Source organism: Bubalus bubalis, chromosome X (assembly GCF_019923935.1).
Source record: "Bubalus bubalis isolate 160015118507 breed Murrah chromosome X, NDDB_SH_1, whole genome shotgun sequence".
Taxonomy (NCBI): Eukaryota; Metazoa; Chordata; class Mammalia; order Artiodactyla; family Bovidae; genus Bubalus; species Bubalus bubalis.
Genome location: NC_059181.1, coordinates 51,104,475 through 51,123,369, shown reverse-complemented (window position 1 = coordinate 51,123,369; position 18,895 = coordinate 51,104,475). Strand labels below are relative to the sequence as shown.

General features: G+C 36.4%; 1 protein-coding gene across 4 annotated transcripts in view; it reads right to left on the bottom strand.

The window, feature by feature from the left end:
- WNK3 (WNK lysine deficient protein kinase 3) overlaps positions 1–18,895 on the bottom strand; it is a 177,668-nt gene that overhangs the window by 43,839 nt on the left and 114,934 nt on the right. For all 4 annotated transcript variants that reach the window (XM_044937226.1, XM_044937225.1, XM_044937227.1 and 1 more), the window contains exons 11-17: positions 13,073–13,137; positions 6,695–6,842; positions 5,940–6,056; positions 4,610–4,765; positions 4,477–4,528; positions 2,814–2,954; positions 1,361–2,289 (exon numbers count right to left, since the gene is read on the bottom strand). In XM_044937226.1, the coding sequence (XP_044793161.1) occupies positions 1,361–2,289; positions 2,814–2,954; positions 4,477–4,528; positions 4,610–4,765; positions 5,940–6,056; positions 6,695–6,842; positions 13,073–13,137 (1,608 nt within the window). The remainder of the gene's footprint in view (positions 1–1,360; positions 2,290–2,813; positions 2,955–4,476; positions 4,529–4,609; positions 4,766–5,939; positions 6,057–6,694; positions 6,843–13,072; positions 13,138–18,895) is intronic.

Genomic DNA, 18,895 nt, shown 5'->3' with positions numbered 1-18,895 from the left:
ATTAAAAATGTAGATGTTATAAACTTTGTTAATGCTAAAGTGTAATTTAAGTAATAAAAATGGGAGGTGTATAGGGAAGAAAAATAGAGGAAAGAGAAAATATAATTTCTCCACCATTCAGAGAAATGAGTCAGATTTTATTATATGAAATTGCTAAATCCAAAAATCAGTAAGTATATTATTTACAATTACTAATAGCAATGACCACAAGAACTAAAACCAGGAACTTAAATGTTTGGGGAGTGGGAGTGTCAACAAAACAATTTAATTTCCTATCCTTCTGAATTTTTGTGTTTACGCATTAACTGCATAATTTTAAATTACTAGTTTACAAAAAAATAAGTAAGTTATTTTTATTCAATGGGATGTTATGCTGTTAGGTGAGGTAAAACTATGTATTCTGATATGGATAGATGTCTGTAAGTGGGGGAAAAATACAGAACAGCACATGTATATAAGGAAGTATATGTATATAAATATATAGTATATATCTGTATCTTTGTAAATAGATATAATACATATAAAAAAGTGCTATATAAATATTTGTATGTTAGTTAAAACCATGTCTGGGAAGATTTATTAACAGATGTGTCTATAGGTTGGAAGTGAGGTGAATTTTACTTTATATATATGCATATATTACTTATATAATAACAATAATAGAGATACAGTGATAAATATTTTTAAATATGTCTATGATATACTATAAAATAAAAAATGAAATTGTAGACCAATATGTTTATAGCACAATCCTATTTTATTGAATAAAAAGTTATAGGTTTTTAACTAGATCTGTATAAGCTTAAGTCAAGAAGGATAAGTACCATATAGTGGATAAGCACCAGATAGTGGTTATCTCTATGAGCTGAAGGAACAGAAAAAAGAAGTTAAATTCTTACATTACATAAATTAAGGAAAAAAACAAGTCAGGAGATTATGGGGGATTTTAATTTTCTTTAAAAAATTTTTCTCAAGTAAATAAAAAACCCACAAACAAGATTAAATTAAAACCATACAATTTTTAAAAGGAAACTGATAATACGTATTTTTAAGTGGAAATCTAAAAGCAAGTTCTTCCTACCCCCTAAAACAATCTATCAGTCCTGTTCTGTCATTAATATAAACATAAACATTGCTCACAAGTTCCTAGCTAATTCAACAGAGGGGTCTCTCACCAAAGATAGTTCTACTGCCTCTATTGAGAAGTTTTAGGCCCCTGCATCCTAAGCCATGGCCTTTTAAACACCTGTGACCTCAGAATCTTATGACATAGATAATTTCATTTTAAAGGACAGAACTTTAGAAAAGAAGGCATTTCTTTTAAAAGCATAAGGAATTGGTTAGAAAGAATGATACTTACATGTAAACATAATTCGCTGGGTATAGAAGTTATCACATTCAGGTCCCTTTTGAACACTGATATGTTAGCAGGCTGATTCACAGCCACATTGGACAGAATCTTAGAGCCTGTCTGCTGAAAATTAGGGGACTGTGCAGGACTATCTTGAATTCCACAGTGACTGGTGCCTATGACTTCTGGCACTGGACATGAGAGTACATCTTCAGCAGAGGAAGAAAATGGAGAGTCTATGCTTTGGGTATCCTTCTGACTCTCAGGGTAGATGCTAGGTATGTTATGCTCCTGATACAGCAAATTTCTTAATTTTTCATCCAGAGTTTTAATTCGGTTGTCTGCAAATTCCATTTTTGGAGGTCTTTCCCCATCTGATTCCAGAACAGTAGAGGATAGAAGGCTGGTTGGTTCAAGGCCAGGATTCTGAGTGGGAACGACCATCTTAGGAGAACTTGCTTCCATGTTCACTGCAGTTTCTCCTTCTTGGGAAATAAATTCGGCATCCGTAGTTCGCTGCTGCACTAGTAAGGATTGAGGCTTTTGATCAGATATAAATGCCGGGGTTGTAAGACAGTTAGCAGCAATCTGAGTTGACTCGTCAGAAGCTGCCTGACTGGCAGCTTGGTGACCTGGATACACAGGTAGAAATATGCCTGCTTCATTGGTGAGTCCCTCACATTCAAGTGGAACTGCACGAACTGAAGTAGCAGTATGATTGGAACTACTAGCAACTGGTACCATTATTTGCCTGTCATCTTCCACTTGATAAAGTATAGCTGGCTGCTTAGTTTCTACACTGGCATATTCAGAAATCTTACCATCAACTACATCCTTGTGTTGTGATGTGGAGGTGAAAAGTACACGCTGGCACGGATTACTTTCTAGAGTAAGCAGTGTGTCCTGTGATATTTCCTTATTACTTATGTTTCTTGGACCTAGAATAATAACAAAGAATGGCTAAGCATGTATTGGTAAGTACAAAGCATAGACTAGTCCAAACTCAAAAGGGACAAGGAGAAACAAGGGGCAAATCAGAACCAGTGTGAAACTACTCTTGACAAGGAAAAAAATTTTTTTTTCATAAATAATAAAATTTAAATGGCTTAAGTTATATTCTAATATTAACATCTTCAAAAATGCTTATGGAAATTCTCATAAATGGAATAAAATACCCATGTTGTTGTTCAGTTGCTAGTCGTGTCCAACTCTTGGCAACCCTATGGACTGCAGCACGCCAGACTTCCCTGTGCTTTCCTATCTCCCAGAGTTTGCTCAAATTCATGTCCATTGAGTTGGTGATACTATCTAATCATCTCATCCTCTGCTGCCCCCTTCTCCTTTTGCCTTCAATCTTTCCCAGCATCAGGGTCTTTTCCATGAAAACAACTTAAAGATACGGTATATATTTTGCATCCCCATCTTCCAGGTCTGAATAAAGGCGCAGCCAACAAACACTTACTAGAAAGTAGGTTTAACCCAGGAACTGTAGGCATGTACTGCTGAAGAGAAGGAGAAGATTGAGCTTCACGGTTTCTTATTGTCTGATTTATACAGAATCGCCATCGACCAACTGGGGATGACTGAGGAGGAGCAGATTCATCTGTAGAAAGAATTGGCAAAAATTAATATGTTAAGCAACTGTCAATATATTTAACTTGTTAACTAAGAAAATAAGGTTAAAACAACAAATTGTCTTTTATCTCCATTTCCAACAGCAACTTATAAGACCAGATCTCCCAAACCTGACTGACAAATACTCTAAAAAACTAAGCGCAAGATATCTTTAGAGAAGGATTTGGGATTCTTCAGAAACAAACACTGCATCAGTAGTGATGAAAAGCAGGGCACTTCTTTTTGGAAAAAAATGAAAAGCATTTTTTCCATTAAAACCTACATCTTTGTTTTGTATCTTGATTATGGTGGTGCTTACACATATCTATAGTAAAGTTGCTCAGTCGTGTCCGTCTCTTTGCAACCCCGTGGACTGTAGCCCACCAGGCTCCTCCATCCATGGGATTCTCCAGGCAAGAATACTGGAGTGAGTTGCCATTTCCTTCTCCAAGGGATCTTCCCCACCCAGGGATTGAACCCAGGTCTCCTGTACTGCAGGCAGACGCTTTAACCTCTGAGCCACCAGGGAAGCCCCTGTGTATATGTGTATAGATATGTGTAACAGGACTAAAATTTACATAACTCTACACCAAAAGAAAAAAAGCCAATTTTACTTTCTAACAACTTAAAAAATAAAGTAAAATAAGCCCCTACATCTGTATTCCTACTTTGTTAACTTATTCAAATAAGTAATTCTCTTTTAAACTTTACCCTACTTTGCCAGTTAGAAATCTACTCAAACTCCTACTAATAAGAAAATGAAGACAGAGGAGAATCCTAGCATCCTAAAACAATCTAACTTTCAGGATAATGGTATCTGGTTCCATGACTCCCACACCACCTGTTGTTTCTTCATGCTATTGTAATTCCTTCAGAGGTCCTCATTTGTCTATGGTTCTTCTCCCCCTCACAGATACTCTAAATATATCTATGATCAGAGCTGAAAAGAATGGAGAAAAAAGGTTGTGAGAAGAGAAAATAGAAGACCTCATTTTTAGTCCATGGAAATTTATCTGGTATCTGATTTTCAAAAACTTATTAGTGATCAGAGCAGGTAGAAGCATATCATTGGTGGAATGAAATCAAGAAACGAATGCTACTGATATTAAACATGAGGCAAACTCAGAACACAGTGATTTTAGTTAAGAAAGTTGCTGTCCATCTCATATCAGGAGAAAAATAAAACTTGCCAGTTAAGTTCAAACATTAAAGCTGTTAAAGGTCATCAGTACTGTGACTGCTTTTCTGGTAACATACCATGTGACAACTCAGAAATAAGTTAATCAGGTAAAGAACCAATACTTGGAGGAAATTTGGAGAAGAGTTTTACTTCTCGCTTTTTTTACTTCTTGTTTCTGAGCTATAAAGTCCTTTCAAAGTGTGGGGAAACCTATATTAACAATTTATCAAATTCCTTTATTGGCTGATATCCTTCCCGAGGTATGTAAATTAAAAGTTTCCAAATGTCTTGCTTCAAAAGCCAAATGGTAAATTTTGTTAAATATACTTACTGCTGGTTTGACTGGATGCAGAATTTATCTGTACTTGTTCAGATGATCCTGTCTGAATTAAAAATGAATAGATAAATAAAGAAGTTCCTGATACATATTCGAGAAGACCTATTTGCTAAGCAACTGCTCTTACTTGGCTACTGCTGGGTTCCACAGTAACAGAGTCAACTCCAACAGCTCTTTCTGTAGCAGAGTGAACATGAAGGATCTCCTGGGCTTGACCTACGATAGCCCTCAATTCTTCCACAAATTTTTCTTTTTCACTTTCCAGGACAAAGTTATCTTCAACCTATCCAAAAGGAAAAGTAAGTCTATTCAAAAGAATGTATTTAGTTTCTTTGAAATTATAATATGGTGACTACCGTAAAGGAAAATTAATTGCTATTTAGATCCGATTGCCACAACAGAATTAAGAAAGACTAGCAATAAAATGCCAGACCACACATTAAATTATTCTTTCTACTTGAGATCACCAGCATTTGTCAGATTGGCACTACTTACCAGAAGCCAGCATTTAAAAAAATGTTAGCATTCTATAAATTAATTAGAATTCTAATTAATTCAAATTAATTAATTCTATAAATTAATTTGAAGAACATAACTGAGGCAATAAACATTTAAAACTAGGATGTCCAAACCCAAAAGATTTTAAATCAAAAATCACAAAATGAAACATCTCTAAAGATGATAAAGTATGGCCCCAAGACAGTTCAGAAAATACTAAGTTGAATAAGAGGCAGAATTCACAATATTATTAACATTTTCAAATGTTAAATTCTGCTTGGCCAGGAATGTATATCCAAAGAAAACTGGCAGAAACAAAAGTATTATATACTCTTCCTGCCACCCTAGCCCATTCCCCTAAAAAAAGAGGGGAATACTAACTTAAGCCTAACAATTCAAAGAAAATACAAAAACTAAATGAAATGATGAACATTACTTGAACACCTATATGTAAGATGTTATAACTGTATGAACTATTAATGCTTAGGCCTCACCCTCCAAAATCCTAATTTAATTAGGGACCCAGGAAACAGAACTGTTTTTGTCTTAGGGTTTTTTTGGCCACACCATGCGGTTTGCAGGATCTTAGTTCCCCAACCAGGGACTGAACCTGGGCAACTGCAGTGAAAGCTCCAAGTCCTAACCACTGGACCTCTAAGGAATTCCCCAAAGGACTGTTTTTTAAAAGCTCTTCTGTTGATTTTGACATGCAGCTAGAGTTAAGAACCACTGACCTAGCTCCTCTCTTAATGAAACTCCCTCATATTTTACACATAAATATACTGACACCAGAGGGGGTATAGTAACTTACTTTTGATCTTAACCAATTTAGCTCTTTACGAATTTTAAAAAGCAGCAGTACCCTAAGAAAATATGGCTCTCAGTAAATGAGGGGGGAGAATCAAAGGGGAATAAGACAAAGAATTCTGAAGGGAAAACAGTTTCTTTTCTGTACTTACCATATAGTCTGCAATATCCTCTGGTGCATCACCATCAACATCAAACTTGAAGGTGACCATCTTGTTATTGTGTGTCTCCAGTTGACACTCCACCATGTTGTCTCCAGAGGTTGAAACCTGGGCACAAATATTTTACTAGTTTAAGAGTCAGTCATTGCCTTCTTTTTGCAAAGGGAACAGGAAATATTTCGATGAGCTCACATAAAATATATGAAAAAATGGTCTAAAATATTGAGAATCTAAAAAGGTTCTGCTTTTCCCTTGGTGAAATACTGTCTAAATAACCACTGTATGACAAATCTAAGGCTCAAATTATTCAGCAAAAAAATCAGGAAAGGAAAGGAGCACAACTTTTATAAAAATACAAAAAAAGTTACAATAGTCCCTATAACTATCTGCAATGCAGAGATCTAAATCTGGGCAATCATTTTCAAAATTCTCTTAATCCCACAAATTGACCTTTAAGCAAAGGAAAATACACTAATAATAGAAATGTAAACTGGTCCAACCTTTCTGGACAGCAATCTAGAAATATGTATTGAGAAAGTTTAAAAATCTTCATACTCTGATCAATAATTCTACTTCCAAGAATCTATCATAAGGAAATAATCAGCACAAATACAAAGATTTGTGCTCAAGGGTATCTGCTTAAGAATTTCATAATACTCTATACTCACTGCCACAGGAACATTGCCCCTCCCTGACTCCCCAGACCTCAACATGCACTCTTAACCAAATCATATTTACACACTGACCTGAAGAACAGTAAGCTGAAATTTAGTTCCCTTCTCTGACCGAGGACAGGAAGCTCTTCTCTGTTTGATCCGATCTTGTTTGCCATTTCCACTTGGGTTATCAAGGGTATTTGTGTTTTCCTTCACAGGTGCCACATCATGATTCAAACTATTATTTAAAAAAACAAAAACAAAAGCAACTCCAATTCAGTTTCTCAGAGAAGACATTATTCTATGATTCTCAAAGTCCAATATTTAACCCAAATCAGATTTATAATATCTGAAATCCCTGTATGGCTAGAATCATTCCATTTTGATGGTAATATTCTAAGAAAAACCCTCTATTATAAAATAATAAATGAGTTTAAATAAAATATATAAGTTGTACAATATCTCTCAAAAAGTTATAATTGTACAACTTTGCAAATATACTAAATTCCATTGACTTGTACACTTTAAATGGGTGAAAATGTAATGGTATGTGAATTATGTCTCAATGAAGCTGTTTTTAAAAGTTATGAAACACTGAGATTACTTGAGGCAAACATCTCACAGTAATGGGAGTGAAAAAAACACTGCTAGTGATGGACCTCTGTGGAACCTTTTATCAGTGGATGTTCTTGACCAATTTTATTTTGTTTGTTTAGGGTTTTTCTTATTAATATGTTCAAATAAAATTCTAAAAACCAATTCTAACTCAAAATAATATACCTGTTCATGTAAGAAAATCAACAGAGGATAGACGAGGTGTGGAAGACAGAAATAATGCAGGAAACAGAACAAGAAATGAAAATGAGATAAAGAAAAGGAATATTATTCAGCTATAAAAGGAATTCCTGAAAAAAATCTACTCCTGATCACTGGCTATACTAAAGCCTTTGACTGTGTGGATCAAAACAAACTGTGGAAAATTCTTCAAGACATGGGACTACCAGACTACATTGCCTACCTCCTGAGAAACCTGTATGTAGGTCAAAAAGCAACAGTTAGAACCGGACGTAGAACAACAGACTGGTTCCAAATGGAAAGGAGTACGACAAGGCTGTATATTGTCTTCCTGCTTATTTAACTTATATGCAGAGTACATCATGCAAAATGCCAGGCAGGATGAAGTACAAGCTGGAATCAAGACTGCTGGGAGAAATATCAATAACCTCAGATATGCAGATGATACCACCCTAATGGCAGAAAGTAAAGAGGAAATAAAGAGCCTCCTGATGAAGTTGAAAGAGAAGAGTGGAAAAAGCTGGCTTAAAACTCAACATTCAAAAAACAAAGATCCTGGCATCTGGTCCCATTACTTCATAGCAAGTAGATGGGGAAACAATGGAAACAGTGACAAACTTTATTTTTTTGGGCTCCAAAATCACTGCAGATGGTGACTGCAGCCATGAAATTAGAAGACGCTTGCTCCTTGGAAGAAAAGCTATGACAAACCTAGACAGTGTATTAAAAAGCAGAGACATTCATTTGCCAACAAAGGTCCATATAGTCAAAGCTATGGTTCTTCCAGTAGTCATGTATAGATATGAGAGTTGGACCATAAAAAAAGCTGAGTGCCACAGAATTGATGCTTTCAAATTATGGTGCTGGAGAAGACACTTGAGAGTCCCTTGGACAGCAAGGAAATAAAACCAGTCAATCTTAAGGGAAATCAGTCCTGAATACTCACTGGAAGGACTGATGTTAAAGCTGAAGCTCCAATACTTTGGCCACCTGATGTGAAGAGCTGACTCACTGGAAAAGACCCTGATGCTAGGAAAGACAGAAGACAGGAGGAGAAGGGTGTAACAGAGGATGATACGGTTGGATGGCATCACCTACTCAATGGACATGAGTTTGAGCAAACTCTGGGAGATAGTGAAGGATAGGGAAGCCTAGCATGCTGCAGTCCATGTGGTTGCAAAGAGTCAGATATGACTTACCAACTGAACAACAACCTAAAAAGAATGAAATCTTGCCATTTGTAACAACATACATAGATGTTGAGGGCATTATGCTAAGTGAAGTAAGTCAGAAAGAGAAATACAAATACCGTATGATCAATGCAAAGAAATAGAGGAAAATAACACAATGGGAAAGACTAGAGATCTCTTCAAGAAAATAAGAAATACCAAGGGAACATTTCATGCAAAGATGGGCTTGATAAAGGACAAAAATGGTATGGACCTAACAGAAGCAGAAGATATTAAGAAAAGGTGGCAAGAATACACAGAAGAACTGTACAAAAAAGATCTTCACAACCAAGATAATCATGATGGTGTGATCACTGACCTAGAGCCAGACATCCTGGAATGTGAAGTCAAGTGGGCCTTAGAAAGCATCACTACCAACAAAGCTAGTGGAGGTGATGGAATTCCAGTTGAGCTATTTCAAACCCTGAAAGATGATGCTGTGAAAGTGCTGCACTCAATATGCCAGCACATTTGGAAAACTCAGCAGTGGCCACAGGACTGGAAAAGGTCAGTTTTCATTCCAATCCCAAAGAAAGGCAATGCCAAAGAATGCTCAAACTACTGCACAATTGCACTCATCTCACATGCTAGTAAAGTAATGCTCAAAATTCTCTCACCCAGGCTTCAGCAATATGTGAACCATGAACTTCCTGATGTTCAAGCTGGTTTTAGAAAAGGCAGAGGAACCAGAGATCAAATTGTCAACATCCGCTGGATCATGGAAAAAGCAAGAGAGTTCCAGAAAAACATCGATTTCTGCTTTATTGACTATGCCAAAGCCTTTGTGTGGATCACAATAAACTGTGGAAAATTCTGAAAGAGATGGGAATACCAAGACCACTTGACCTGCCTCTTGAGAAACCTATATGCAGGTCAGGAAGCAACAGTTAGAACTGGACATGGAACAACAGACTGGTTCCAAATAGGAAAAGGAGTACATCAAGGCTGTATATTGTCACCCTGCTTATTTAACTTATATGCAGAGTACATCATGAGAAACGCTGGACTGGAAGAAACACAAGCTGGAATCAAGATTGCCGGGAGAAATATCAATAACCTCAGATATGCAGATGACACCACCCTTATGGCAGAAAGTGAAGAGGAACTAAAAAGCCTCTTGATGAAAGTGAAAGTGGAGAGTGAAAAAGTTGGCTTAAAGCTCAACATTCAGAAAACAAAGATCATGGCATCCGGTCCCATCACTTCATGGGAAATTGATGGGGAAACAGTGGAAACAGTGTCAGACTTTATTTTTTGGGGCTCCAAAATCACTGCAGATGGTGACCGCAGCCATGAAATTTAAAGATGCTTACTCCTTGGAAGGAAAGTTATGACCAACCTAGATAGCATATTCAAAAGCAGAGACATTACTTTGCCAACAAAGGTCCATCTAGTCAAGGCTATGGTTTTTCCTGTGGTCATGTATGGATGTGAGAGTTGGTTGTGAAGAAGGCTGAGTGCCGAAGAATTGATGCTTTTGAACTGTGGTGCTGGAGAAGACTCTTGAGAGTCCCTTGGACTGCAAGGAGATCCAACCAGTCCATTCTAAAGGAGATCAGCCCTGGGATTTCTTTGGAAGGAATGATGCTAAAGCTGAAACTCCAGTACTTTGGCCACCTCATGTGAAGAGTTGACTCATTGGAAAAGACCCTGATGCTGGGAGGGATTGGGGGCAGGAGGAGAAGGGGACGACAGAGGATGAGATGGCTGGATGGCATCACTGACTAGAGAGACATGAATCTGAGTGAACTCCGGGAGTTGGTGATGGACAGGGAGGCCTGGCGTGCTGCGATTCATGGGGTCGCAAAGAGTCAGACACAACTGAGCAACTGAACTGAACTGAACTGATGATCTTTTTGTGTAATCTAAAAATGGGAAAAAACAACCAAGCAAAAACTTCCCCAGCCTCAAAGATATAGAGGATAGACTGGTGGGTGTCAGAGGCAGGAGTGGGGGGAAGGCAGAGAGTGGGTGAAATGGGTGAAGGGAGTAAAAATGTACAAACTATTAATACCAGTTATAAAATAATTAAATCATGGGGATATAATGTACATCATGGAGATGATAGTTAATAATACTGTACTGCATATTTCAAAGTTTCTCAGAGTAGATTTTTAAAGTTCTCATCATAAGAAAAAAATCTTTATTAACTATATATGGTGATGAATTTTTAAACTAGACTTATTGTGATCATTTCACAATATATAAACATAGTAAATCATTATATTGTACATCTGAAACTAACATAAGGGTGTACGTCAGGTTTACCTCAATAGAAAGAAAGAAACAAAGGAGGAGGGAGCGAGTGAGGGAGGAGGGAAGAAGAAAAAATACACCACAATTTTGGTTAAAAAAAACTGAATGAATAATGTGAAAATGATTCAACATGATTAATTCTAACTAGCTATATTTTGCACGTTCAAGTCAATATGATTATGACAGGACAGACTTTCAGTTGATCTGTATCAAAGGTATTTTTCAGCTTTTTCCTTAATAAATTTGAATATATTCAATAAATACATTTGAAACTTAAATGAGGTCTGTATGCACCAGATATTTTTAAAATTGATTTTTAGGTTAAGTCCTTTCTCCTAAAGAACTACTCATGAAGTATCTGTATAAAGATATACAATAAAAGAAAAACAACACCTAATATTTTTTCTATGTCCCTGTGAAAAAGAATTTTCATAACTACAAGTGGAGAAAGAAGATTCAGTAATACTGCTCTTAGTTCTTTAATAGACAGAGAAATAGCAGTAACATAACACATTAAGAGGATAAAAGGTATATAATTTTAGTCAATGCAGTTGTATCATTCACTTTACAAAGTTGTCTTAAAACACTAGTTTAGGGTTTGGAACAAAATGGCAGAAATTATACCCCTAAGTATAACCATAAAATCTGGAAATAATACAGTAGAGTATCACAGGAGGGCACTGAAGAGTGAAAAGATGAAGGCAGACTGGCAAGGGACTCCCAGGACTTGAAGAAAAATATATCAGCTAAGCATCTCCTGGTTACCCACCCAGTGACAGAAAGCAGTCCACATTCAGTGTCTCTTGACTCTTGGCCCAAAGGCAAAGTTAGCTCAAGCACAGTGGTCTCCTGAGCCCCAACTCAGCAACAGAAGGTAGTTAAAGTGGGCCCTTTCCTCCCTTGGTGATGCTGGTGGGAACTCTACTAGTAGCATGTGGTCTGGAGAGAGAGCCTAGGGCAGTGGGCCTAGGGCACTGTTCTCCAATCCCTTGGTCCAGCAGTGGGCCCCAGTGATATAAGATGAACCAAAGCAGACCAGAATAGTACTACAGGGACTCTGAAAACTAAATTGGCATTAGAACCATAGTCCACAAAAGTATCGATAAATGAGTAGCTTGGCACCTAAACACAGTGACTGCCTGCTAAAATAGAGGATTTAAACAGGATCCAGAATATCCTAACATAATGTCCAAAATGTCCAGGATACAAATGAAAATTCTTTGTCATACCCAAAACCAGGAAAATCACAACTTGAATGTGAAAAGTCAATCAAGAGATGCCAAGACCAGGATGAATCAGAACTACCAAGACCAGGATGAATCAGAACTACCTGACAAAGATTTTAAAGCAGCCATTATCAAATTGTTTCAAAGATCAATTACAACTACTCCTGAAACAAATGCAAAGTCAGAAAATCTCATAATAATAGAATATATTAAGGAAGAACCAAATGGAAATTATAAAAGGAATATAATCATAAAAATAAACGATTCATTTTGCACAATAGCAGAATGAATAGGACAAAGGAAAGAATCAATATCAGTGAATTTGAATACAGAACAAATGAAATTAAGCCAATCTGAACAAGATAGGGGCTTCCCAGGTAGCTCAGCTGGTAAACAATCTGCCTGCAATGTAGGAGACCCCAGTTTGATTCCTGGGTCAGAAAGTTATTACCAAATGAAAATACAATTATATATATACAATACATAAAATTATGTGGTTTTTATAATAATATATTATTATATCTGGTTGTAAATTATTTATTTAGATTAGCTGGAACTTTAAATTACATTATTTCCTTTTTTAAATTCTTACAATCTTTTCTTAAGAACAGAATATGAAGAGGATTCCCTGGTGGTCCAGTGGTTCAGACTCTGTACTCTCACCACCAAGGGCCTAGATTTGAACCCTGGTCAGGGAACTAAGATCCCGCATGCCAAAAAAAAAAAAAAAAAAAATCCAGACTATGTTATAATAATGTGAACAAGAAAATGGTCAATAATATCACAATCCATATGATCCTTATTAACATAAAAAGTAAGAATAATATCTACTATTTTTATTGAACATACACACAAATACTAGAACACAGAAGCTTCTGTAGTCAAGAGACTAAGCACCTAAAGAAGGCAAATACTTCAACATGCCCTCATTGCTTTCATGGTATTAATTTGAAGATACTCACCTTCGAACTAAATCTGGTTTTAGAAGAGTTGCTTGTTGTTCAGCTCCAACTGCTTGGGATACAGGCTGTAAATAGCACAGAAATAAAACTGATTATAACAGCAAACTTCAAGTTGAAGGTGCAATTTGCTATTATTGCAGAAAACATGTCTGTTACATTTCATATTTTGGTTACCACACAAACCAGATAGAATGTCTACATTACTGAATGTCTATATCAATCCTACTACTGATGTTACTACCAGAAAAAAACAAAATGCAGCAGTATTGATATTCACCAAGACTTTTTCATAAAAAAGATAGCATTGTTTCATATACTTTTGTTTGTTATCTTTCAATGGCTTCCAGTCCTAATAGTAAAACTACTAATGAATTGCTATCACTCCAGAAACAGATAAATCAGTGATTCAAGGTTTAACACGTTGTATGGTCTCTCTCTCTCTCTCTTGTTCTCTCTTCACTAAACTACTGCCAACAATCCCTTTGAGGTGTTGGTATCCAACAGCTGCAATACTGGCTTCTAGGAGAAAAGTTTAAGCCCTTTACAAATGCAAGTTTCAACTCTGTTGAAAAATAATTTTAAACATTTATCTAATCCAATCAATGTATTGCCACTGGTGACAGCAGAGTGACTTTAAAATGCAAATCTATCAAAATCAATCACTTATCTACCTAGTTCAAATTCTCTAATGATGGCACCTCATCTTCTATAAGGTTAAGTCCATTTGTTAAGTCCTTAATGAACTGGTCCCTGCCTAATTCTCTAGCTCTTCTCCCCTTAAAGTCACACGGAACTCTAGCTCCTGTGAATGAGTCGAGCTTTTCCATATCTGGTGACTCTACTTATATTCCTTCATCTCCCTGGACTATAAATATTATAATCACCATGTTAAGAAAATAGCATTTTTGGTTATTTTTTTCCCATTTTATTGCCTTTTTTTTTTTTTTTTTCTTTTTTTTTTAAATTTTATTTTATTTTTAAACTTAACATAACTGTATTAGATTTGCCAAATATCAAAATGAATCCGCCACAGGTATACATGTGTTCCCCATCCTGAACCCTCCTCCCTCCTCCCTCCCCATTCCATCCCTCTGGGTCGTCCCAGTGCACCAGCCCCAAGCATCCAGTATCGTGCATCGAACCTGGACTGGCAACTCATTTCATACATGATATTTTACATGTTTCAATGCCATTCTCCCAAATCTTCCCACCCTCTCCCTCTCCCACAGAGTCCATAAGACTGTTCTATACATCGGTGTCTCTTTTGCTGTCTCGTACACAGGGTTATTGTTACCATCTTTCTAAATTCCATATATATGCGTTAGTATACTATATTGGTGTTTTTCTTTCTGGCTTACTTTGCTTTTTATGTTACTATTTACATTGTGTAATTCAAAACTTTCAAAGGATAGCAAATACTAAGTGTATAGAAAAATAGGCCTTTTCATAAACCACTAGGATTTTGGGGATTGTAAACTGGTTAGACCTTTCTGAAGGGTAATTCAGCAATTAAATTATCCAAGTTTTTAAAATGTCTAGCAATTTCATTTCTAGAAAATTAACCCAAGGAAATAATAAAAAAATAGCCTCCAATTAAAATAAATAAATTTAAATTAAAAAAAACTGTATGTGAGTCACTCAGTTGTGTCTGACTCTTTGCAACCCCAAGGGCTACAGCCGGCCAGGTTCCTCTGTCCATGGAATTCTCTATGCAAGAATACTGGAGTGAGTAGCCATTCCCTTCTTTAGGGGATCTTCCTGACTCAGGGATTGAACCTGGGTCTCCTGTATTGCAGGCAGATTATTTACAATGTGAGCCATCAGGGAAACCCTATTGATAAATACTCTTCCTATAAAAGGAACAAACTTAAAGAAATGCCATAACTGAATATAAGCACACGAGAATATCAAGTGTGCTGAATGGAAAAAAATGTATTACATTTTGTTAATTCTTCTAATGATTTTAAGATGTGTTCTGTAAACCAAGATATGAAATCAAATTAACAAAGTTCAAGTTTCTTCTTTCACTTTCAGCTGACAACAAAGAATTATATCAGAATGGAAAAGTAGAACTGCTTCAAATGCACAAAAGTTAGCTACTACTCAAAGAAACACTGATTTTAACCCAATATTGTACAATATTTTATTTTAACAAAAATATTTAGGTGAGGCTTATAGCAATATATTATCATGTAGGTACTTACTGAGAAGGCTGAATCCAATAAACTGTAAATTTGACAATATCTTACTATACATCCTATTAATCTGAGAAATTTTTGGGGAAAAAGAAGATATAAAAGCATCCCATTTTATATAATTCCATATTTTTCCACAGAGTTTATAGACAACACAGAATCAAAAGAGTTGTAAATAATTCTAATTCTAACCTTAACATTAGAATCTGCAACATGTAAAAATTCTAGTCATATATTGGTAGGCACTGCCAAATGATAATCAAATGTTTGTCATACAGTGGTTTTAAGCTTGTAAAATAATATTCAAAAGTTTTAGACTACCCTGGTCCTTTTGTCTGAGTAAATTATAGTAAAATCAGGAAACAAATCAAGAGTTCATACAAAGATTTAGCTATAAGGATGTTCTTCACAACATGGAATATAATTACAAACAGCAAAAAAGAAGAAAAAAATAGACACATGTTTATTTTACCTGCTCCATTAAATAAATAATGGATGATGGATAAAGCAGGATAACCACAGTGGTGTGATCACTCACCTAGAGCCAGACATCCTGGAGTGTGAAGTCAAGTGGGCCTTAGGAAGCATCACTGCCAACAAAGATAGTGGAGGTAATGGAATTCTAGCTGAGCTATTTCAAATCCTAAAAGATGATGCTGTAAAAGTGTTGCACTCAATATGCCAGAAAATTTGGAAAACTCAGCAGTGGCCACAGGACTGAAAAAGGTCCACTTTCATTCTAATACCAAAGAAGGGCAATGCCAAAGAATGTTCAAACTACCACACAATTACACTCATTAGGCTCAAAATCCAGTAAGCTAGGCGTCAGCAGTACATGAGCTAAGAACTTCCAGATGTACAAGCTGGATTTAGAAAAGGCAGAGGAACCAGAGATCAAACTGCCAACATCTGTTGGATCATAGAAAAACTAAGATAATTCCAGAAAAATATCTACTTCTGCTTCATTGACTATGCTAAAGCCTTTGACTGACTGTGTGGATCACAAGAAACTGTGGAAAATTCTTCAAGATATAGGAATACCAGACCACCTTACCTGCATCCTGAGAAACCTGTATGTAGGTCAAGAAGCAACAGTTAGAACGACATGGAACAATGGACTGGTTCAAAATTGGGAAAGGAGTACATTAAGGCTGTATATTGTCACCCTGCTAATTTTACTTATATGCAGAGTACATCATGTGAAACGCCAGGCTGAATGAATCACAAGCTGGAATCGAGATTTCAGGGAGAAATATCAATAACCTCAGATGATGACACCACCCTTATGGCAGAAAGCAAAGAGGAACTAAAGAGCCTCCTGATGAAGGTGAAAGAGGAGAGCGGAAAAAGCTGGCTTAAAACCCAGCATTCAAAAAACTAGGATCATGGCATCCAGTTCCATCACTTCATGGAAAGTAGATGGGGAAGCAATGGAAACAGTGACATACTTTATTTTCTTGAGCTCCAAAATCACTGTGGATCGTGACTGCAGCCATGAAATTAAAAGGCTCTTGCTCTTTGGAAGACAAGCTATGACAAATATAGACAGTGTATTAAAAAGCAGAGATACGTGTTTGCCAACAAAGGTCCATATTCAAAGCTACGGTTTTTCCAGTATGTATGGATATGAGAGCTGGACCATAAAGAAGGCTGAGAGCTGAAGAACTGATGCTTTTGAACTGTGGTGCCGAAGAAGACGTGAGAGTCCCTTAGACAGCAAAGAGACTAAATCAGTTAATCTTAAAGGAAATCAACTCTGAATATTCATTGGAAGGGGTGATGTTGAAGCTAAAGCTCCAATATATGGCCACCTGATGCGAAGAGCTGATTCATTAGAAAAGACGTTGAAGCTGGGAAAGATTGAAGGCAAGAAGAGAAGGAGATGACAGAGGATGAGAAGGTTGGATGGCATCATCAACTCAATGGACACGAGTCTGAGCAAGCTCTGGGAGATGGTGAAGGACAGGGAAGCCTGGCATGCTGCAGTCCATGGGGTTCCAAAGAGTCAGACACAACTGAGCAACTGAACAACAACAAAAATAAATAATGGTACACCCATACTAAAGGCTTTATGCAGCCCTTTAAAATGTGCTAAAACATGTAAGATGTTATAAGTGGAAAAAGATTTATATACATTATGGTTACATTAAAATTGTATACATGCATAAGCTTATAAAATGATCTGGAAGAATACACACTTCGTCTTAAGCAAGCTTAACTATATTCATCTTGCTTTGGTAATAAGAACTTTATATAGATTTATCAACCCTGAAATCTGGTAATCTCAGGGCTGGTCCCCATTATTTCAGTGTGCAACATTACAGTTGTTTTAGACAAAAGTAAAAATGGAACATTTCACTAAATTTGAAAAACATCTACAAAAATGGCCAGGCATCTATTTGCAAATATTAATTTTGAACTCCCAGAAATATTATGACAGAATTTGATATGAAGCTGACAATTAAAAAGGCAGATGAATTAACTATTAGCTTTGATTCTGAGGACCAAAATAATTGTTAATAATAATTATAAGTGGTTATAAAATATAATTCCAGATTGTTGTCATAGAAACTACATTTTGTTTATGTTACCTCCAGATTTAAGCATGAGGACCCCATGTCACTGCTCCATCTTGCTAGGACTCCCCATAATTTTTTAAAGTTTCTTTAATACAAACATTTGTTAAAGTTGGATAAAACAAGATGTTGTTAATGTTGTGTATACAAAAAAAAGAAATCTCTTTGCCAAAATATTTGCTTTCAAATACTTTGAAATGTAAACAGTGATTACATTAAAGAGTTAATCATCTAATCTCTAATTAGAAGCCAATCTAATTTATACAGGGGGAAAAAACTTCATTATGAATTGACCAGGTTAGATGGGGGAAGGGGAAAGTAGGAAACGGTATATTCTTCTCATTTCTCCCCAGTCCTTACCTTCAAATCCAAATCAAAGACAGATACGAATCCCTTTTTCTAATGAGACCTTTGATATCTGGATATCTGAGACCTTGATAACTAGCTAGCAAATTTCAATATAACTAAAGTACCTTTTATCACTTGTAGAATGAGGACAAGGCCAAAATGAGAAACAAATCTAGGCCTGAATTCCATGGGCCACACTGAGAGAGTCCTTTCCTAGGCAGGTTGATAAGAAGTCCAGGAATTCCCAAAGAGAGAGGGGTCTGGAGTTCTCAAGGAGGAAGAAAGGACAAACTTTTTTGTCCCTCTACATTCCTTAGGATTATATAACAATAATGTATCCTGCTTGAGGAAAGTATCTGGAAAAAACCTTCTGGCTAATCCTGTTATCTTAAGGTATAAATTATGGGAGTAGGTCTAGTGAGGTCTTTATAACCTCCAGATATTCTTTTGATTCACTGTAATAACTAATAAGGGAGTATATAACTCCATGGCTAACACTAGCAAGGGGGTACTCTTTCTGCCCCTTTCTGATGCCTATGTCAGAAGCTTTCTCTATCTCCTTTATACTTTAATAAAACCTTATTACACAAAAGCTCTGAGTGATTAAGCCTCATCTCTGGCCCCAGATTGAATACTTCTCCTCCAGAGGCGAAGAATCCCAGCATCTTTGCGTGGTTCAACAACAACCTTTCAACACCATTCTC